This window comes from Cydia pomonella, chromosome 12 (assembly GCF_033807575.1).
Source record: "Cydia pomonella isolate Wapato2018A chromosome 12, ilCydPomo1, whole genome shotgun sequence".
NCBI classification, from domain to species: Eukaryota; Metazoa; Arthropoda; class Insecta; order Lepidoptera; family Tortricidae; genus Cydia; species Cydia pomonella.
Window position 1 is genome coordinate 9166839 of NC_084714.1, and position 21452 is coordinate 9188290.

General features: G+C 38.8%; 5 protein-coding genes across 5 annotated transcripts; 1 reads left to right on the forward strand and 4 right to left on the reverse strand.

Annotated features, from left to right (window-relative positions):
* Positions 1-311: 311 nt before the first annotated feature.
* Positions 312-6950, reverse strand: LOC133523443 (craniofacial development protein 1). The gene is made up of 4 exons (XM_061859023.1): positions 6792-6950; positions 2712-3231; positions 1595-1772; positions 312-471 (listed from the first exon to the last, which is right to left on the reverse strand). Exons 2-4 carry the CDS (start codon positions 3229-3231, stop codon positions 378-380), a joined length of 792 nt encoding a protein of 263 aa, XP_061715007.1. The 5' UTR covers positions 6792-6950; the 3' UTR covers positions 312-377.
* Positions 4465-6708, reverse strand: LOC133523439 (nucleolar GTP-binding protein 2). Its single transcript, XM_061859018.1, has one exon. The coding sequence runs from the start codon at positions 6569-6571 to the stop codon at positions 4502-4504; it is 2070 nt and encodes a 689-aa protein (XP_061715002.1). The 5' UTR covers positions 6572-6708; the 3' UTR covers positions 4465-4501.
* Positions 6951-7463: 513 nt separating the features above from the next.
* On the reverse strand, positions 7464-11696 carry LOC133523447 (uncharacterized). The gene is made up of 2 exons (XM_061859031.1): positions 8716-11696; positions 7464-7911 (listed from the first exon to the last, which is right to left on the reverse strand). Coding segments are annotated over exons 1-2 (2949 nt in total). The 5' UTR covers positions 11664-11696; the 3' UTR covers positions 7464-7910.
* On the reverse strand, positions 11668-16604 carry LOC133523873 (uncharacterized). The gene is made up of 4 exons (XM_061859627.1): positions 15854-16604; positions 13141-14439; positions 11892-13075; positions 11668-11679 (listed from the first exon to the last, which is right to left on the reverse strand). The coding sequence occupies exons 2-4, from the start codon at positions 14402-14404 to the stop codon at positions 11668-11670; spliced, it is 2460 nt and encodes an 819-aa protein (XP_061715611.1). The 5' UTR covers positions 14405-14439; positions 15854-16604.
* A 276-nt stretch (positions 16605-16880) lies between these two features.
* On the forward strand, positions 16881-21053 carry LOC133523448 (transmembrane protein 170A). Its single transcript, XM_061859032.1, has one exon. The coding sequence runs from the start codon at positions 19243-19245 to the stop codon at positions 19639-19641; it is 399 nt and encodes a 132-aa protein (XP_061715016.1). The 5' UTR covers positions 16881-19242; the 3' UTR covers positions 19642-21053.
* Positions 21054-21452: the final 399 nt, after the last annotated feature.

Below are 21452 nucleotides of genomic sequence, written 5' to 3' on the forward strand. Positions count from 1 at the left end.
AAATTTTATCCGATGCCCGGTAAGATGGCACCACTTTTTGGATATACATATCAGTGAAAGAATAAGGATCAAAGTCAAATGGCATTTTAAAAGTTATAATCGTGGGTCGAAAGATGGCAGTAAATTTACTGTGGCTACAAAATTTTCTTTGCTAATCCACCTATATTTCCAATTCTCTTTGTTTTTATGTATAGCTTCTAAAGAAAAAGAAAGCATAATTGGCTCCGACTTCGACGCGCCGCCACTGGTAGCTTTTATATAAAAAACTAGAAATATGAACTACGATAAATGAAGCTAAAAATGAAAGACAGTTTTACGACTAACATTTATTTGAGTAAGCGTTGGTATCAGGTAATCGGGTAAAATGGCATGCAGAATTATCGGTTGCTGCGGCGGCTGAGGCGCATGTCGCGTTCGATCTCGTACTGGCGGTGGTCTGCGCGTTCCAAAAAGTCTTGACGGTCCAGGTAACTGTGAAAGTAAATTAGTACAATGCTATTTTATCTTAGATTGTTCACTGTTTTTGTACATTTGATTGTCTATCTTGTTGTAAACACCTTAAAGTAAATTTTACAAGTACCGTAGTGCGTGCGTAGGATAGTGCATTGACAAAAGGAAAAAATACGCTTACGTAGACATCCTTATACACTTGAGTACTTTGTGCGTGTTTACATATTTTTATCCCTTTGTAACACATGAAATGAAAGGTTAGAGTGTGTTAATGCTCAGAAGTAGCACTAAAACCACTTTTTGTTTTTAGCAAACTTAAAAATTTCCCTTCACATGTTTTGTGCAACATTGCCACTCATTTGAAATTGCTTCATTTCAAACTTACATCCTTACTACCCATATTACTATTAATTACTAACATATTTATAATTTCAGACAGTAATTAAATATGTAACCCTGAAGAAAACCCTACTCATATTCCCCCCCCCTATTGTGCCTGTATTTCTTCATTTATGTCCTGGGCGCCGATTTTTTAAATTTAGGTTACTCGATTTCGTGCTCTCACTTTGATAATATCTCCACTACTAGGTATTTAAATTATATTAATAGAATTGAAAACGAGAAGTCAATACCACTACACTCGCGTGCAAAAGTATTGCATCACTGCATTTTTTCGTCCGCACCCAATATCTTTGTAATTATATACCCGAATCTGAAAATGTAGGTATCAACTGAGAGCTTATAATGTAACGCATTAGAAAATTGGTAAATTCAATGAAATTTCGAATCTGCACACTAAAAAGTAGTCGCATAATGTGCCAAAAAGAAATCGGGAAAGTTAAGAATCATGAGTCATTTTTTAGCACAATATAAATTATCTGTATTAAATTAATACTTGGTGTTGCCACCCCTAAGGATGATTCCCAATTTCTATCTAACGTATTTTACACATATCATTTCGCCGTTTTCCACAGATTTTCTAGTGTCGAAATCGAGCGCTCAAAATTAAAAAATCACCTCCCTAATCTTTCTTGTACATCTCCCAGCCCAGCTTGGACTCCAGCGTGGACAGACTGCTCTTGTTCAGTTGTCCGAGTATGTCGGCCAGGCCACCAATCAAGAAAGTTCAATAAGTAAAACCTACCCATTCTTCCCCTTATTGTGACTCTGTATTTCCTCATTGATGTCCTGATCTTTCTTGTAGGTCTCCCAGTCCAGCTTGGACTTCTCGAGCGTGGACAGGCTGTTCTTCTTGTTCAGTTGTCCGAGTACGTCAGCCAGGCCGCCCGAGCCGCGGCTCCGCTGCGGGAGGAGTTTGCTTACTGAAAACAACATGTAATTACTACGTTACCAATGTTGCGATTCATCGAAATACAGGGTTGGCAAGAGTATCTACCGTAGGGGTCCCGAACTTCGCTTTTTTTTTTATAGTACGTCGGTGGCAAACAAGCATACGGCCTGCCTGATGGTAAGCAGTCTCCGTAGCCTATGTACACCTGCAACTCCAGAGGAGTTACATGCGCGTTGCCGACCCTAACCCCACCCCCCTCGTTGAGCTCTGGCAACCTTACTCACCGGCAGGAACACAACACTATGAGTAGGGTCAAGTGTTATTTGGCTGCGGTTTTCTGTAAGGTGGAGGTACTTCCCCAGTTGGGCTCTGCTCTAGATCTGGAATGACATCTGCTGTGCTGTGCCCTACCACACAAGGCGAGATGACATTCACATTGCCCATACCTCTCTTTTGGACGTAGTTTAAGGACATACCCGGGTCGCTGTTGGTCAACTTCACTCAAATAAAATATTAAAATAATATTTTTTCAAATAGATTACAATAAAAGAGCTGAGAAAATAGTTTACAAGTAAAAATAAAGTAAAATAACCTATCTTCGCAACCCCTCTCCAACTTCACCTAATCAATTTTTTTATTATGAAAACTATTCCAAATGCTGAATACGCCCATAAATCTCATGATAGGTACAATTAATAGCCTAATTATGCCTTAATTATCAGGTAAACGATTAGGTACAGTCAGCGTCAAATACTTCGTAGCAGTCAAAGTAGCCAAATAGTTCGGTACACCATATATTTAGTATGGTGTACCGAACTATTTGGCCACTTTGACTGCTACGAAATATTTGACGCTGACTGTACATAAGTTATATAAAATACATATAAAAACAAATACTTATATAAGTTGTATGTTATATAACTGTAATTATATATAATAATATACTTGTAAGTCTAATTTAAACAATCACCTGTAGCAGGAGCTTCTGCAGTTTTAATTTTCTCTTTAATGATATTGTTTTCAACAACAATAGTTTCGCCAGCAAACTGGAATATCCTCTGCTCTCTAGCTTTAATCTCATCTTGGATACTACTTGTTTTAGCTTGTGGTTTAGGTTCTGCCACTTTATTAGGTGTTTCACTTTTTTCTGCTTGTTTCGCTGGTGTTTCTTTTGCAGGAGCTTTAGAAGCGGATCCTGTGCCTGCTAAGAATTTAGCCCATAGATCTTCCTCCCTTTTCTTCTCCTCTTCAGGATCTAGATTTGTCTCTGGTTCTTTTTCTTCCGGTTCAGGTATGGGTTCTTTTACGGCATTTCTGGTCCGCCTTTTCTTTTTATTTTTGCTTTCTTCTGCGGCTTTCCTTTTCTTAGTCTTGATATCATGTTCTTTTTCATATTGTAGATCAGTCTCTTCATCAGCAGAGCCTTCTTCGGAAACCTGTTCAGGTTCACCTGGTACATACTCTTCATCACTGTCACTTCCGGACGACATCTGAAATATAAAATTCAATGTCATTTTATAAAGAGTATCTAAATTTTTATGATTTATACAAAATTGTAAAAAAAATACCTATAGAGTTACTAAAGGGCTTAATGGTTTTTTTTTTTAGTGTGATTACAACAAACACTAGACTGTTATTTTTCCTTTCGGTTTTTTAAGTTTGTTTGTGTGCATCGTAACTTATTAAACTAAAAATTTAAATTTGTTTATTGAAATATCCACCATCCGATCCATATATTGTTAGTTAATCAGAAAAAACTGCATCCTATGTTAGTACAGTCAGCATCAATAGTAACAGATGATTAAAGTATTTCGGATAACTTTTCCAAATATAGATAAATCTCTAAAATTCACGTTCCTAAGTATATCTCTGACAGTCTTTATTGTTCTACATATAGAACCATCACTTCTTGTTAAGCTGATACAGAATGATAGTTTTGACACCTTGTTTGATTTGCTACTTTTGATGCTGTCTGTACTTACATAAAAACACTTATAACTATTTACTACATAAACATCACTGCGTGCAGAGAAGAACACGGGACAAGATGGATTATTTAGCCCTGCCTATCACCACCTCAACCTCCTCCAAATCCTTAGGAGGCTGTTGCCACGCACGCGCTTCAGCAGATGCTATTCTTTTACGCCTAACCTCTGCAAACATGCCTGAAGCACTAAAGTGCTTTGGGCATGTCTCATACAAACATATACATGCTTACTATGAAATATCAGACTTTTAAAGAAAGCATCTGACTAAGCATGGGCTTTGACTGCACTAAAAATTATATTCATATTCATATTCATATATTTATTCATAATAATTCATATTATATGTCACAATATTATTTAAAATTAATTATTTATAAAACATGATTTGTAATATTTTACATAATAATAAAAAAATAAAATTAATATTAAATCTAAGTTTTTAGGTACTTGTTTTGTACTCTAAAAACTCATTAAAGCTATAAAAAGTGTGCTCGATAAGCCATTTTTTCAGTTGCATTTTAAAATTAATTAATGACGGCGCATTCGTGACATGACCCGGCAGTCGGTTGTACACAGTCGGCCCCATGACGTGCGTTAATTTATGTTATTTTACGTTATTACGTTAAATTATGCTGAATCGAGCTTCTACGCGCTGAAATAATGTTGAAGTATAGATATGTATGTAAGCAAGAAGTATAGATGTGTAGGTATGTATGTAAGCAATTAAATACATAATTGTTATTAAAATAATTTATTTATTACAGATGTCAGTTTAAACTTCAGGTTTCTTTTTATCCCTGTTCCTATTCTTAACATTAGAGACTTCATAAAAGTTGCTTCCTGTCTTAGTTCGGCGTTGAGCTCTGTCAAGAGCGCGTCTTTCCTTAGCAGTCAATTTCTTCTTCTTTGCAGTAACATCGTTTTGTGCTCCCTTGCGTTTCTTACCTACTTTACCCACTTCTTCCACTGTGAAAGCACCACTTGCTGCTTCTAGTTTCTTGCGCCTCATCTTTTTGACTGTTTCTGGGTCATTAGTCAAATAATCTTCAACATCACTACATTCCTTCTCATCATTGCTGTAAAAGTCACTGATGTCAGAGGAATCATCACCATCGTCATTCTGATCTTCACCATCTTGGACTTCTTCATTGTCACTTTTAGCATCAATATCTTTTAGTTCTTCAGGAATGTCTATAGCTTCAAGTGGTTTTACATCTTCATCATTGTCAAATTTAAGACCAACTCGAATTTTGGCAAAGTCTTGAGCTATAATCAAATTATTGACAGATATTACACTCTTTTCTTCATTTTCCTTCTCATTGTCTTTAGGCTCAGTAGCTACTTCTGTAGTATTTTCTTCAAGCTTCTTTTCTGCAACTGTAGGGTTTTCTTTGGGTATTTCATTGTTAGGCTGCTTTGACAGAGGAACTTCAAATCCTTCAGGAGCAACATAAAATGGTAACTTGCCCCTTTGCCAGTCATTAAGCACCATCCTTGCAACTTGGTTGACATCAGGCTCTCCTTTCTTCAACAATTTGCCTGTCCTCGCAGCCATCTTTTCTAAAAATTCTGTTGCAGTCTCCCAACCATCAACCTTGTATGTCTTTATTAAATATTCTTTCCTTACCCTTTTTAGAACCTCTTCAATATAATCTTCAGGGTTTTGTACCAGTTCTACTCGAACAACACCTTTCAATACCTTTTCTGTGTCTGTTTCAGCTGATGGATAAACAACTCCAGGACAGTCAATCAAGAATATTCTCCTCATCAGTGTGATGTACTGCCATACTTTAGTTTCACCAGCTATGGGAGCTACTTTGCATACTTTTTTTGATCTCAAGGTATTGATCACAGAGGATTTCCCAACATTTGGATAGCCAATTAGTCCAACACTGATCTGCTTCTTATCAATGTGCAACTTGGCAAACTGTCGCAGTAAATTGATCAGTGAACCTTTTCCGAAGGGATGTGTCAATGATGAATGGAAAGCTATAGTTGGATATTCTGCACTGAGAATAGCCACCCATCTCTGTGTTACCCAATTAGGTACTAAATCTACTTTGTTCAGAATAAAAATTAAGTGTTTGTGAGCCTTTTCTTTTTTCAGGAAGTTTTCAACAAAGGGACTCCTAGTCCCCATTGGGTCACGGGCATCTAAAACTTGCAACAACACATCAGATGAATCAATTACTTTGTACAGCTCATTCCAAATTCTCTTGCTCATACCGGCTCCAAACACCCAGTCCCTTTGTCCCTCTCTAACACCCGTGTCTTCTCGCACCCTATCTATATCTTTGCTCTCATCATATTTCTCAGTGTTCTCTTCAACAGCCTTTGACAGTGAATCAAGGTCACCAAACTTAAGATTTACACGTTTCCTTTGTTTCTTTGGGCCAAATGTTTTATCAAAGCCTTCAGTGTCTAATAAATGTACTCTGGCTTGCTTGGCCTTTTCATTGAGTAATGTGATGGGTAAATTAGTAGGCTTCATAACAACTTGATACGGATTTTTTACTGCAGCTCCAAACTCCTCTTGAAACTTCTGCAGAGCGTTCTGTGAGATGACACGAGAGTTACCGAACCACTTTTGGTTAGGTTCAACGCGAGCGCGAGTGCCCGACGGTAGCCAGCCTTGAAATGGCGCTGGAGTCAAGATTTTCCCCGTTTTATCCCTTTTAGCTTTAAAATTACGGTACATCTGCAACCTTTTGATGGTACCTTTTGTTCTGGGATTTCCGACACCCTTCAGACCTTCCGTAGGTCTGTCGGGATTCATGGAGTGCCCAGACTTGTTGAACCCCTGCTTCCGAGGAGCCCCGGGTGCGGACCGCACTTTACCCATTGTAGAAGTTGCACAGAACGCCTTTAATTATGTTCAAACCTTCCTCTTTACTTATATATCACGAGGCGAGCAAAATATAGGTTATGAGGATAACACCACAATGTTTCTTTTACGATGGATGGAATACTGTCAGTGAAGCTCGCTAACTTCACATCATTGAATATTGTCATCATATTCTTGAGGAACAACAATTTTCTAATGACAGAAATAGAAATCTTACCTTGATTAATGATGAAACGACGAATTAACTTGCAAATTCTTTATATGTTATATTCTGAGGTAGAGTAATATTCACAAAATATGATTGTTTTAGTCCACAATACAAACACTCTTATATTCATTGTATGCTAACTTCATTATATTATATTCAACCAACAATCCCTTCCCTTGTGTTGCTATATTAATAAATCTTAAAAATCCACAATAACTTCTACACGACTATAGAGTCGACTAGAATTTAAAAGAAATTGCTAAATTTCATAAATATTAGCAACATTTTTAAATGTTTTATCGTGTTCCTTTAATTATTTTTAACACCATCTAAAGGGCTCTCCACACTCGAGCGCGAATCAAGGCGCGAAGCCGCGAACGCGAGTGTGGAGGGCCCTCGCGTCGATTTCTCAGATCGCGCCTTATTCTCCGTTTTTTGTTGGTATTTGGCCCGTGTCAAAGGAGACGCCAAGCGCGAACTTACAAGACTCCACACTCGCGATCGCTTCGCGCCGCAATTCGCTCACGAGTCGGTTAAACTGAACTGGGGGCCTACCGGGAACATCGAAATTCGCAAATTGCGGGGATCTTTCTCTTTTACTCTCACTAAGACGTAATTAGAGTGACTGAGAAAAATGCCCGCAATTGACGAACTTCGATTTTCGCGGTAGGCCTCCTGTCATAACCTTCTATGGCGGCTACTTGGTTATATTGGGTGCGAACTTGATCAACCAAAAATCAATTTGACAGTTCCCAGTTTGAATCAGTGCCTTGCCGCAAACTAAATCCGATCAGCTGATGCTTCGGCGCCATCTTGCCGCGAACCAAACTGCGAAATCGCCGTGAAGTTGTGCGAGTATGGAGTCTACGTCAACGTCGCGGTATGTGGCCGCCTCTCCCCTAGCCGCCTACGGTATATAAATGAGACCGTAAAGAGGGGAAAGGCGGCAACTTATATATATGTTATATTAGGGGGGATCTAATTGGGAAATAGAATGCATCGCATACATACCTTCATATCCCATAAGGGACTCTTCATCCTCACTCTCTCTGCACCTCAACTCCTGGGCCAGAGGAGCCTTAATCTGCTTCGCTTATCTTAAGGCGGCTGAATGTATGACACCCGAGATCTGTGGGTAAAATTGCTCTATGAACATGGTATTCTCCAAACCATTAACCTCCACACATAAATCTATATATCTTACTAGTGAGCCCCATCTTACCCGGCCGGATGTAGGTTACACAAAGCCAACTACCTAAGTAGCTGTATAGTCAAGGGGGCGTACCGCAGCCGAAGCTGCCCCTTGCGTGCTGATAAAGGAGTAACTAGCGGCCGAAGCCACCTTACTCCTACACGGGGATAAAGGAGAACCTAGCAGCCGAAGCCACAGAACTCCTAACGCCTTTCTCTGGTTTCAAGGGGGCGTACCACAGCCGAAGCTGCCCCTTGCGTGCTGATAAAGGAGTAACTAGCGGCCGGAGCCACCTTACTCCTACACGGGGATAAAGGAGAACCTAGCAGCCGAAGCCACAGAACTCCTAACGCCTTTCTCTATAGTAGCCGCCCCCCTTACGGGGAGCATCTAGCAGCTAAACCTGCCATTCTCTTACACATTGATATAGGAGGATCTGCGGCCGAAGCCGCAGACTCCTACACAATCATAAGTCCCTAGTCCGCCTTACCTAAGATGGGCTCCCAATAGCTTCCACGTCAAGGTCACGTGGCAAGCTCGAACCAGAAAGGAATAAAGGAGATAATCGCACAGAGAAACCATACCACTACTGCGAGCTTTCACCAAGTAAATAAAATACTTAGCTTTAGATGATTCCGGACAGCTGTAGGCTTCCTCACTTTATATCACATTTTATAGAACTAGCGCGTTTCGCGCCATACTGAATCTAGCTTCACCAACTTACTACGTTGGTTAACTTACCACAGTTCCACATAGAGGGCGCTGTTCGGTGTTGCCGCAGGTGAATTAGTATTGTGGCATCGGATTTTCGCGTCCGTCGCGACACTCCCCAACACAGGCAGGAATAGGGCGACTAGATTGCTGGTCCATTCTTTGATCTTCTCAAGGGCTCGAAGAGCTGCGGCTCTCTTAGGTCTTGACTCGTTGCCTAGCGTAACCTCCTCCAGGTTGTGTGATTCTGGCTTAGTGTGCTCGTAAGATTCGAGGTCGACGACCGCGAACGGTTCTGGTTCGGACATAGACTTAGGCTTAGGCTCGTTTGACTCACTATACATAGGCTCTAGGATTCGTTGAGAGGAACTCCTTCCCTCTACTGGCGAGGCATAAGGTTGTACTTCTTCTTCTGGCTTATCTCTGACTGCTTGCGTGCATCTTTGCTCAGAAAGAGACTCGGATTCGGCAACATCGTTGACGGAATCCACCGTCATGTCATCTCTGCGTGACGAACGGGGTAGATTAGGAAGTTGCAGAGGTTCTTCTGCGCTTTCGTCGTAAGATGATGTTTGTTTACACTGTTCTTCTCCATCTTCGATCTCTAACGGGTAGAGATGCGCGATAGATCTTGTATACTCTGTATCTCCTACTCGTACCGTGGCAACCCTACATAAACCGTCGGCGCCTTTTCTTAAAGATACTATTTTCCCAACTTTCCAATTGACTCTGTTCTTCGTGTCACCTTTGATCTGCACGATTTGACCTATCTTTGGAGCCAACTTGGATATTACCCTAGGTTCTTTAGGATGGTGGGAATATCTTTCTCTCAAATTTAGGAGATACCGGTTCTCGAACATCTCTTTAAATTCTCTTAGAATTATCTGTGCTTTCTTCCAACCTTTAATTAAATTGTCTTTAGTCACCGTTCCTTGTGACGTAGTAGGATCCTTTCCTGACGTTTCCATAATGATACATTTTCCCATGGTAAGAAAATCTGAAGGTTTTAATACATGATCAGGCTCCGAGTCCACGTAAGTTAAAGGTCTTGTGTTAAGAACCGCTTCTATTTCTTTAACCACTGTAACCAGCTGGCTGTCATTCAATAAATGTTTCTGTAAAGTTTTCTTCGTACAGTTCTTAACCAATCCGACTAATCTCTCGTAGAATCCTCCATGCCATGGTGCTAACTGTGGTATAAATTTCCATTTTATTTCTTTATCTACGCAGTATGGATTCTGAAGAATCTCCGAGAGTAACTTAAAGTGAGCTGCGTTGTCAGACGTTATCAAGATAGGCACTCCTCTTGCTGAAATCATCCTGCGTAAGGCCAATAAACCTTCTTCCGCTGTTAGGTCCTTTACAACTTCTAGGTGAATGGCTCTTACAGCCAAACATGTATATAGGCTAATCCACCTTTTGCAATTGCCATTCCCATTGTTAACTAGAAGTGGTCCCAGGTAGTCGGTACCAACGTATGTAAATGGAGAACTATAGTTGACTCTCTCTTTCGGTAAAGCAGGAGTTTCCGGTAGTCTATATGGCCCTCCGTCATGTCTCATACATTCAGGGCATTTCTTCAGGATCCTTTGAACTTGGCTTCTTCCTTGTGGAATCCAGTATGTTTCCCTTATCTTGTCTAACGTGTGACTCACTCCAACATGTTTATTTTCTTGATGAGTCTTTATTATAATTTCGTTGGTGAAATCTGAATTTTTTGGAATAAGTATAGGATAGCGTTTGTCAAATGACCAGTTTGTGTGTTTCATACGACCTTTGCACCTCAGTAACTCATCTATATCTTTAAATATGCCTAAATTCAAACTTAAACTAGTTACTTTTCCCTCTACTTCTAGAGGAAAATACTCTGATTGAATTTCTTTCAATTTTTGAAACTTATTGTCTGGCATCTGACCATTCTCTTGATTTATTATCTCTTTTGCAGTTGTGCCATCTTCCGTTTCCACCGGGTTAACATTAGGTATATCTGGATCATCTATTTCCATCAGTTCTTCATCTTCTTGGATCCCAAGACCCTCCCCAGTCAAGAGAGAACTGGTGGGTCCACTGCCGGATGTAGTTGGCCACGTCTTCGGATCTTCTACTATAAATTGTGGACCACTCAGCCATTTCTCCCCGTCCTCTCTCGAACAGGTGGGTCTGGTGCCTACGTCTGCTGGATTTAGGTCTGTTGGAAGGTATCTGATTTCCAGATCTTTATTTGTTCTGATCTCTTCTATCCTCCTGGCAACGAAAGGTGGTAATAGTTTGTCAGATTTACACCATTCTATGACTATCTGGCTGTCGGTCCATAAGACTTGCCTTGCTATCTTCTGCTGGAAGAATTTAAGAACGAACTTTATCAATCTACTGCCAATCAGTACTCCTAATAGTTCAAGACGGGGTATCTTGAGACTCTCCTGATCTTTACTTGGTATTAAACGGGATTTACCAATGATGAAGCTTTTCCCCGAGCCGCAAACTAAAAAGACTGATGCTGCATAAGCCTGTAGGGAGGCGTCAGTGAAACAGTGTAGTTGGTAGCCTTTTCCCACTGGTGTCTTCATGTAGCATCTGTTCACTGACACTTCCCTAATGGCTTCTAAGTTCTGTCTGATGACGTTCCACTCTTCTGTTAGTTCGCTTGACAATGGCGAGTCCCACGACACTCCAGCCTTCCAGAGTCCTTGTAGAAAGAGTTTAGATGATAGAGTATAGGGCACGGCATAACCACATGGATCATAGATTGATGCAATAGTCTTCAGTATTCCTCTTTTTGTGACTGCTTCCTCTTGCAAGTTAGGTTTCAACTGAAGAGTATCTTTCTTAATGTCCCATTCTAAACCAAGTACCTTTACTTTATCTTCTTTACATGTATCAGAAACTTTCTTCATAAATTCTCGAGAATTTGAGCTCCAATCCCTGAGTGACATTGAAATATCTTGAAAAGATCCTTTTAGATTTCTGTAGAGCTCCATCGCTTCATCTGTAGTGCTGGAACCCGAAACAAAGTTGTCCACATATATGTCATTTGCTTTTAGTCTGACTTGTTGATGTTCCGCACTAGACAGGTGGTGTTTGATTGTTGCATTAAGCAAAAACGGTGACGAAATGACGCCAAATGGAACTCTACAAAACCTAAGGTGTAATAGGTTGTCTTGAGATATCGGTTTAGAGGTATCTTTGAGCCACAGGAATCTGGTTACGTCACGATCCTTTTCGTGTAACGCCATCTGTAAGAACGCCTTTTCAATATCCGAGGTTAGTCCTATCTGATGAGTTCTAAATTTAATGAGTAAACCTGTGAGGTCTTCTAACATGAGTGGTCCTCTGTATAAACATTCGTTCAGACTCTTGGTGTCTTTGCTGCTCTTGGAGCTAGCATCATAAACTATTCTCATAGGTTTCCCTCGATGGCATACTCCATGGAAGGGTAGGTAGTGAACTACGTTATCCGTTGACGTTCTTGAAGCAAGTACAACTTCTATTATACCCTTATCTAATTGTTGTTTAAACGTATCATCGTATGATAACAACGTGCCTTGATCCATACGCTTCAATAAGCTTGATAAGCGACCAAAAGCCATTCCATAATTATTGGGTAAGTCCGGTGGGTAAGTTATCCACGGCCAGCTTACCGTGTAACGATTATTTAATTTTAGAGTGGTATTATTAAAATACTTGATTGCTTCTTCTTCTCTAGTTGCTTTCGGTGAATCACTAATACCTATACATTCTAGTTCCCAGAGGCTCTTTATGTCTCCATCACAAAGGGGTGGGTCAGGTTGATGAAGCTTCGTTTCTATACAAGTCTGAGCGTAAGTCACTACATAGGGCTCGTCACTAAGCTGTGGTTCTGTTCTACCACTTATTATCCAACCAAGGGCAGAATCGACCAGGAACAGGTTACTACCCAATTGTATTTTCTTCTCGTAAATTAGGTTGAAGTAGTACTCGTTTCCAACCAGAATCTGCACCTGTCCGCTTAGCGAGCCGTCATCCGCTAGTATATATGACTCCGGTAAGTCCTTCAACTTGACAGTGGGTATGTATCCTCTTGAAATACGTTCAACGCAGTTGGCTTGTATAACTATCTTCTTATTTGTCCTTGACAGCAATTGTAAAGTAACTATTGGACTATGTATTTCTTTAGGAGGATCTTCACCGAAGGTAAATATAGTTAAATGACTTTCCTCTTCAATGGGAAGCTTCAATTCCTTGGCAGTTTGAAATGTGACGTAGGAGCGCTGAGAGCCTGGATCTAAAAGAAGTCTATATTTATATTGTTTATTTTTATTATCTAGGGGGTTAGCCCTAACGACAGAAGTTTGAAAAGTAGTGAATCCCTTTCCTAGAACCGTCAGGACTGTTTCTTCATTGCAGTATTCTTCTGAAAATTTAAATGGCATAAAGCTCTGTTATGCGGTGTCTCACTACAGCAAATGCTACACTTACGTTTGTTCTTGCAGTCTTTTATAAAGTGGCCTAACTTCAAACACATGAAGCATTTCTTTCCAAGTCGTTTCTTTCTTTCTGCTAAGGTAGTAGCTTCAGAGCACTTATCATTGTAATGATCACCTTTGCAAAAGATGCATGTCCACGCTGTTCTCCCCTTCGGAGAGCCCTGCTGAGGTTCTGGTTGATCCTTGTTAGAAGTCGGAGTTTGTTTTGGTCTGTTCCATTTATTGGGTTTATTAATACTATCAAACTTATTCTTCCTTTCCGGTCTTCTATCAAAACCTCCTTGAGGATTTTGTTTCTTAGGGGGACCTTGCTGCTGTTTGGGTTGATATGCGCTTCTTGCACGTTTCACATTTATATGTAGAGTTCCGACTGTACTATCTTCTGCTTCATGCGTGCGTTTTCTTCCTGAAATCCTTTCAGCATCCTCTTTTGCGGTAATAATTCTATCTAATTGGTTCCTGATTTCTTGTATAGAATCATCATTAACCTTCAGCTTAATTTCGTAAACTAGATCGGGTGGAAATTTCTCCAGCAACATAAAACGAAGATGATTGTGATTGATGTTTTCATCTAATGATTCCAAAATTTTGAGATTTCGTTCAACTTCGTTGAATGTCTTTCTACAGTCTTCAGCGGTGCTTTTGGCCATCTTAACCTTATATAGTGTTGCATAATGCGCGTCAATGGGATGAGAGGTCTTGCCGAAACGCTCCTTTAGGATCGATATGGCTATTCTATAATTAGCATTAGTAGTTGACAGACCATCTATGGCTTTCTTGGCATCTCCCGTCACCGAGGCTTTAAGATAGGAGAGCTTGTCAACATCAGGCAGATTTCTTGAATCAATGTTGCTCTTGAAGGAGTCCCAGAACTCACACCAAAAGAGCACGTCTCCACTATACACCGGCAGCTGAAGTTTAGGGAGTCGGCACGAGGCATTCGCTTCCGGAGGTTTCTCTGTAGCGTTGCTTTTCAAAGTTATTTGATCGATCTTCACTTTAAGTTCAGCCAAAGTCTCCTCTGCTTGAAGTTGCAATCCACTCAGTAAACATATTTCATCAGAAGCAGGTGTCGAAGCCAAGCGAAAGTACTCCATCAAGTCGTTGTCAAGTCTTTTCAGAGATGCATCTAATTTACTGTAAGTAATTTGAGCCTGCCCTAAGTTCTCTGAATTAATGGTAACAGGAATAACTTCTATGTCTGTGGTGAGTTTGTCGTTAATGAGCCTAAGCCTTCTTAAAAGCAAATCGTCCATTATGTTGTTTGTGTAAGCTCTTTTCTTGTTTAATCCTGTAACGTATAGAAATAAACCCATTTAACCTAAAGTCCTATTTATTTACTTATGTATGAAATGATTACGCTTGTAGATTTAATTAATACTGCCTTGCAGTAACTATGTTTCATACTACTTTAGGTTGTTTAATTTTAAATTATTTTATTTATTCTTTATTTTAATGATCTCAAAATATTGAAATCTAAATTTAACTAATGATCTCTAAAATCCTTTCAAATTTGAAACCAAAGAAAGAATAAAAATCAAAGTCAATTAAATTACATGAATGAAACCATTGACCCAATCATAATCCGATGTTTCATTTAAATATCATGAGGGAGTAAAACAAGGGTGGAAGGCAACATAACATACACACCTACATATAAATGTGTCTAGTTTTATCTTTATAATTTATAGGTTACACCAATACAAGCGTCATCGACGTCAGTAAGTGATGTTGACGTTTATACACTGTTGCCACAACACAACCTCTAATGTTGGTGTCTCTGATTCAAGCTCACTCGTAGCACAACGAAAATTAATAGTTTATTTCCATTTCACTTGTTTTATTGATCTATTTAATGATTATTTTATTTTTATTTCACTTGTTTGGTTTATTTATTTAGTAATAATTTTAATTTTATTTCACTTGCTTGGTTTATTTATTTAGTAATCATTTTAATTTTATTTATTTGAACACTTCAAAGAATCACTTATCTAATGAGTCTAATTGCACATAAAAGTCACCACAATAAATCTGGAAAGAAGATGTTAACTTATATATACACATACACACCACAATTGCTTTCGTATAATATAATCATGGACTTCAATATGGAATGCATGTAAAATAAATCAGGTATAAGTTCCCTTTAGGCCTATATACATAATATTGTATATAATTATACTTCTTACTTAACGTTTACTTACTCAACTAAATCCTTTGTACATACGCCGTAAATCAATTCACAAAGAGATAAATTGTCTTTCTTAGTTTAAATAAGGTAGCGTAATAATACCAAACTATCTAACTAGGGAACCCGAGATAACATTCCAGAAGGCCTATAGTAAGCTTGGAAAATTACTAAGGTTCGCCTCTTGTTTGGAAAATTCTAGATATTTCTAAAACTGAGTCGTACTAATATGAGCCGTGTTACCTAAACAATAGGGTTGACTCTTGTCTACGGTCGTCCCCAACTATCAACTTCTAAAAAGTGAAATTATTTCAATAAAGTAGGAGACGAAATCGACTCATAATTCATACATACGGAAGGATACTTAGTTAAAAACGGATTCCTTTTCTTGTTAGAAACCCAAATGATCATGGCCGCCATGCTGTCGGATCGCTTGGCTATGAAATAATTTTCGTCGCGCGCATTTGTTTTACAGAATAGAGCTCTGTCACTGTGAAGTAAATGTTTAAAAACTTACCGAGAAATAGTCTAGTCCGATAGCAGGTCTAATCAGGGGGGTTTTCGTCAAATCCGAGTTGTCTTGTCCGGTGTGGTTGGCGGCGGCGAGTTCACTGTACCTATGAAGTAAATACGTAGTTTTTCACAATCTTGCCTATCTACACGCTTATCCCTTTGTTGGTGCCCTTTAAATTATAATATTCTCAATATTTACCAGCATAATTTGAGGAACCTTCCCGGGGAACTCGCGTCTGCTTGGAGATCTTCCGCCAACGATTCAAAATGGTGGAACGTTCACTTTGCAACAGTCAGTGTTGCCAAAGTCAACTCAAACCCCATAAATTTCGATAAATATGAAATGAATTTAGGGCCTTTAACAAATTTCTTTCTTCTTTATGTTGATTCCGTATAAATGATTGCATCCTTGTGTTCTTAAAACTACTTAAGTTCTAAAGTATAACGTAAATATAAAAGGTAAAATGTAGAGTGCTTACTCATACAAACTCTTATCTACTACACGTACGTTTCTTATAAGATGCTTATTAGTTATTCTGACTCGCATACGTTTACTTATTATAATCATATTAAATCCACAACTCTAACAACTAATGTATAATAAAATAAAGTAAATCTTCTACTTATATCTAAGTACGCTTTGCTATGACGTACCTACTGAAGCGTCTTATTGGAAATTGGTTATCGTATAACTTTTCTATGTTGAATCAGCTTAGCGACATAATTTTTCTTTCTTCTTTAATTTTCTTGAGAATCCCGATAATCCGCACATTTTCCGCGATTTGGTGGATAATCTTCCTAGTGTGGCAACACCTGCCATCTTGTTCTAGGCGGTTCGCGCCGCCTATTTTTCCGGTTACGTTGGTAACTCGAAGGCATTATTACACAATAGTGTATCACTTAATTTAAAGTAATAAATATCATAATTGATAAATATAGACAAATGCACCAATCCCTTTTTTATTCATCTTTGTTTATTCTTTTACTAATTTGCGACTCCATTCTAATTGGAAAATAAAATGCATCCATTATGAAAATGTCGTGTGACTGCTTCCGGTCACCGCGATGTAATTTCTTCATGTTGGCTCCGTACAATGTTGATGTTCTGCCGTTCACGTATATAAAAACATGACTTATTAACTCAAAATATCTTCAATTGATGAATATTAATGCCAGCCTCTTTATTTAAACAAGCCTAAATTAATATCGAACCAGATGTAATAAGAAAACACCTTAAAATGTACACATAAAATATAAAACCTCGCAGTTTTCGCTACTGTTAGCGCCATCTATGATTTCCGATAGTAAACATATATGCCTATAGTGAAGATGTATGCTTTGCATTCTTTATATTATTTATTCTCAACAAAGCCTTGGTTCTTTAACTGCTGAATCCCAGCATTAACCACCATTGTGGCCGCCTCTCCCCTAGCCGCCTACGATATATAAATGAGACCTTAAAGAGGGGAAAGGCGGCAACTTATATATATGTTATATTAGGGGGGATCTAATTGGGAAATAGAATGCATCGCATACATACCTTCATATCCCATAAGGGACTCTTCATCCTCACTCTCTCTGCACCTCAACTCCTGGGCCAGAGGAGCCTTAATCTGCTTCGCTTATCTTAAGGCGGCTGAATGTATGACACCCGAGATCTGTGGGTAAAATTGCTCTATGAACATGGTATTCTCCAAACCATTAACCTCCACACATAAATCTATATATCTTACTAGTGAGCCCCATCTTACCCGGCCGGATGTAGGTTACACAAAGCCAACTACCTAAGTAGCTGTATAGTCAAGGGGGCGTACCGCAGCCGAAGCTGCCCCTTGCGTGCTGATAAAGGAGTAACTAGCGGCCGAAGCCACCTTACTCCTACACGGGGATAAAGGAGAACCTAGCAGCCGAAGCCACAGAACTCCTAACGCCTTTCTCTGGTTTCAAGGGGGCGTACCACAGCCGAAGCTGCCCCTTGCGTGCTGATAAAGGAGTAACTAGCGGCCGGAGCCACCTTACTCCTACACGGGGATAAAGGAGAACCTAGCAGCCGAAGCCACAGAACTCCTAACGCCTTTCTCTATAGTAGCCGCCCCCCTTACGGGGAGCATCTAGCAGCTAAACCTGCCATTCTCTTACACATTGATATAGGAGGATCTGCGGCCGAAGCCGCAGACTCCTACACAATCATAAGTCCCTAGTCCGCCTTACCTAAGATGGGCTCCCAATAGCTTCCACGTCAAGGTCACGTGGCAAGCTCGAACCAGAAAGGAATAAAGGAGATAATCGCACAGAGAAACCATACCACTACTGCGAGCTTTCACCAAGTAAATAAAATACTTAGCTTTAGATGATTCCGGACAGCTGTAGGCTTCCTCACTTTATATCACATTTTATAGAACTAGCGCGTTTCGCGCCATACTGAATCTAGCTTCACCAACTTACTACGTTGGTTAACTTACCACAGTTCCACATAGAGGGCGCTGTTCGGTGTTGCCGCAGGTGAATTAGTATTGTGGCATCGGATTTTCGCGTCCGTCGCGACACGGTATGTTCGCTCCGCGAAGTCGCGCCGCGATTCACTCGCATAGTCTGGAGGGGGCTTAAAGGACTTTTAAATCTTCTAAGTATATATCAAAATTATTTTACAATACTTCTATAACTTGACGCGGCGAATGATGATCCCTATGACAGTTTCTCGAATTCACTTTTGGATCGACATAATTTAAAAAATAATTGTAGAAATAGGTTTTTACCGTATTTTTATTGCCTAATGGTTATATTTCTAAATAAAAAAAGTGTTTAAGCAACAAAAAAAGTCCAAAAACATTTAATATTGACAGTTACTCCATACAAAAATGTACTGTCATAGGGATCATCATTAGCCGCGTCAGGATAAATTGTTTAAAGTTACGGGATTTATTATACCGGACAACACCAAAACCTATAGACACTTCAATTTTTTTTTTCACTTGTGGCTACAATCATTAAGTCCGTGGCTACAATACAATAATTGCTCATAAATCGATCACAAACCGTTAAAGATAATAATCGAATCCACTGTTCATAATCTCTCCAAAGGCCAACACTAGCAACGATTGACGTGATTCTGATTGACATTTGTAACAATACAAAATGTCATGTTAGTGCAATGATAATAAATTGTGCGATGAATTTATGTAAATTATTCGAAAATGGGTTTACTTCGAGCAAAACAAATAGGATTAACAATAAATCTGTGTGAAGTGTGCTAAATTTCAATGTGATCAATGACATATTCTGTGGAATATCGACGGTTTGAGTTGTGTCGGAGAAGAGATTTTATTTGGACAAATATTTCATGACCATCAAAACTGCCCCGATGCCTCTAAGCATCAGCATCCCTAAGACAACATGTATGACATGTTGTCTGAGTTCCAAGTATCAGAATTCGATTCAATCGGGGATATATTTCGACTGAAGTCCGGTGATCCATTAGATACGTTTGGTGAGATGTGGTACCCAGTGTTTTTGTGGTCATTGTGTTCGTCAGTGTTTGTTCACACTTGTGCAGCGCTCGTGGCGTTCGGTACCCTAAGAAAGCACAAGTATGGCAAGTTCTTTCCCGTCCTTTTAATAGTGATGGGTGTTGTGAGCCCAGTGACATCAGGCGTGGCAAGCAGTGCTGCTGTCGCCTTCATATATCGCGCAGCAAATCTGACTATGCCGCCCATCCATGCCATGATATGGGGCATTGGGCAAACACTGTTAGGGGCCGGCATTGGTTTCACGAGGATTTTGGCAACTTTGTAATAAGTGGTGTATTGTTTGTAGTTAATTGTGATGCATCAACTCTCTATATAATTTGGATGTAATTGAAAGTCAATTATCTTAGCATTATTGTAATGGAAATGGTATAGGACAGTGCAGATATTGTAGTATAGATAAATTATCACTGGTCCTGGTAGTGGTAAATACTCACTAATCATAGTAGTGAGACTGCTGTAAATAATATTTATCTCTGTATACTTTTTATATGTATGCAAAGAATAGTCATTTATATTGTATAATTTGGCAATGAAATTTTAAAGTTTACTTATTTTAAACCTGTCCTTGGCTTTAACTATTGTGAATATAATCACTTATTTTGTATAAGTACATATGAACTCCAATGGATTTATTATTCTGTTTGTGTTCAAATTTTCCACATGGCTCTGCATGTGTTTTAAAACAATATAGTGACAATTTGCAATTACTATCAATGCTATAAATATGTGATTTCCCAAGAGTTTTGGAATTGTGTTCCGTTTGTTTTACTGCTGATATTGTATATAAACATGTTTCTAGTTCCATTCCTCTTTTATGTTGGAAATATCCTAAACATTCTTTGTTCTTATATCCCAAATTCTAAAATGATAGTTCAACTGCCCAATTTGCAACAGTTACACTGTAGACTGAGCTCAATCTGGGTAGTACCATTCAAACCACAATATAGATCAGCACCACTCCCAACTCAGTGGTGGTGACAATCCTCTACTAATTGGATGGAATCAATTGCAGTGAATTTGGGTATCAATCTGTCTGTGTATGAAGTACCTGTAGGTACATATAACTTACCTGGTAAAGTAATTGTTCCTTAAAAAAATTGTCCTGTGATTACAATTGATTGCTCATTGTCGTCTCTATGCTCGACCCACCGATAGTCACTAATCATGCTTGCTTGTGACTGATTATTATTTTAATAATGTTGAATAATTGCAATATTCTTTTAGTATAAATTATTGTGATAATGATAAATAAACAATGTACGAAATTATGTTAAGATAACAGATGATAACTTGTATTCCTTTCTACTGTAATAATTGATATCTTTTTGGATGCACAAACACTTACCTAAACCAATAAATGTACTGGTACTTACCTATGTTAACAAAAACTTAAAAGTAAAAATATGAACATACTCTACTAAGTAATATAAGATAAGATAGTATGTAATGCTAAAGTTAGGTACTAGACAAAATGAGTAATTTGCAAACAGAATATATATTTGTAAATATATAGGGAGTGCAATATTTTTTTTTTACCTATTTGTTTAATAATGGATTTTAATAGCATTTTACACCTTAATTTGCAACTTCAATAGACATTTAACTATATATACTGACATATCTTCTCTCTTAAATTTTTGTGACGAATCTAGTAGCTGTTGAAAACTATTTGTGATTCTTTTTCAAGCAATTTCACTGTGCCTTATGAAAATGGAGGGTGAAATGGAGCAAACTGTGAGCATTTGAATTGAACTCCTTGCCTTTGCAGTAGTTGTAGGATACTGTGTAAAATATTAGTAGATGTCTGCTACTGAAGTTACACTTAATTCTAATCCACCTGGTAATAGCATACACTCAGCAATGTTAGGGCTGGAATATCAATAGAGACTATGTATGTAAATCTGCCCAGCACTACCTAACTTACACTGACTTTTAGCTTAATCTAGTCCTCTTGAATGTTAAAAGCAGTCTACTCACTACTGTCAATACCTGAAACCCTTTAACAATAACAAAGGCATATAAAGAATGAACTTTTTGTTGTTAAACATTGTTAGAAAACAAAAGCTAGTGTTCTTA

Coding starts and splice junctions, on each gene's coding strand:
- LOC133523443 (XM_061859023.1), bottom strand. CDS start 3,231: ATGTCGTCCGGAAGTGACAGTGATGAAGAGTATGTACCAGGTGAACCT. Junction 1,773..2,711: donor TGCAGAAGCTCCTGCTACAG/GTGATTGTTTAA, acceptor TGTTGTTTTCAG/TAAGCAAACTCCTCCCGCAG. Junction 472..1,594: donor CACAATAAGGGGAAGAATGG/GTAGGTTTTACT, acceptor TTACTTTCACAG/TTACCTGGACCGTCAAGACT.
- LOC133523439 (XM_061859018.1), bottom strand. CDS start 6,571: ATGGGTAAAGTGCGGTCCGCACCCGGGGCTCCTCGGAAGCAGGGGTTC.
- LOC133523447 (XM_061859031.1), bottom strand. CDS start 11,663: ATGGAGCTCTACAGAAATCTAAAAGGATCTTTTCAAGATATTTCAATG.
- LOC133523873 (XM_061859627.1), bottom strand. CDS start 14,404: ATGGACGATTTGCTTTTAAGAAGGCTTAGGCTCATTAACGACAAACTC. Junction 13,076..13,140: donor AAAAGACTGCAAGAACAAAC/GTAAGTGTAGCA, acceptor TTAAATTTTCAG/AAGAATACTGCAATGAAGAA.
- LOC133523448 (XM_061859032.1), top strand. CDS start 19,243: ATGTATGACATGTTGTCTGAGTTCCAAGTATCAGAATTCGATTCAATC.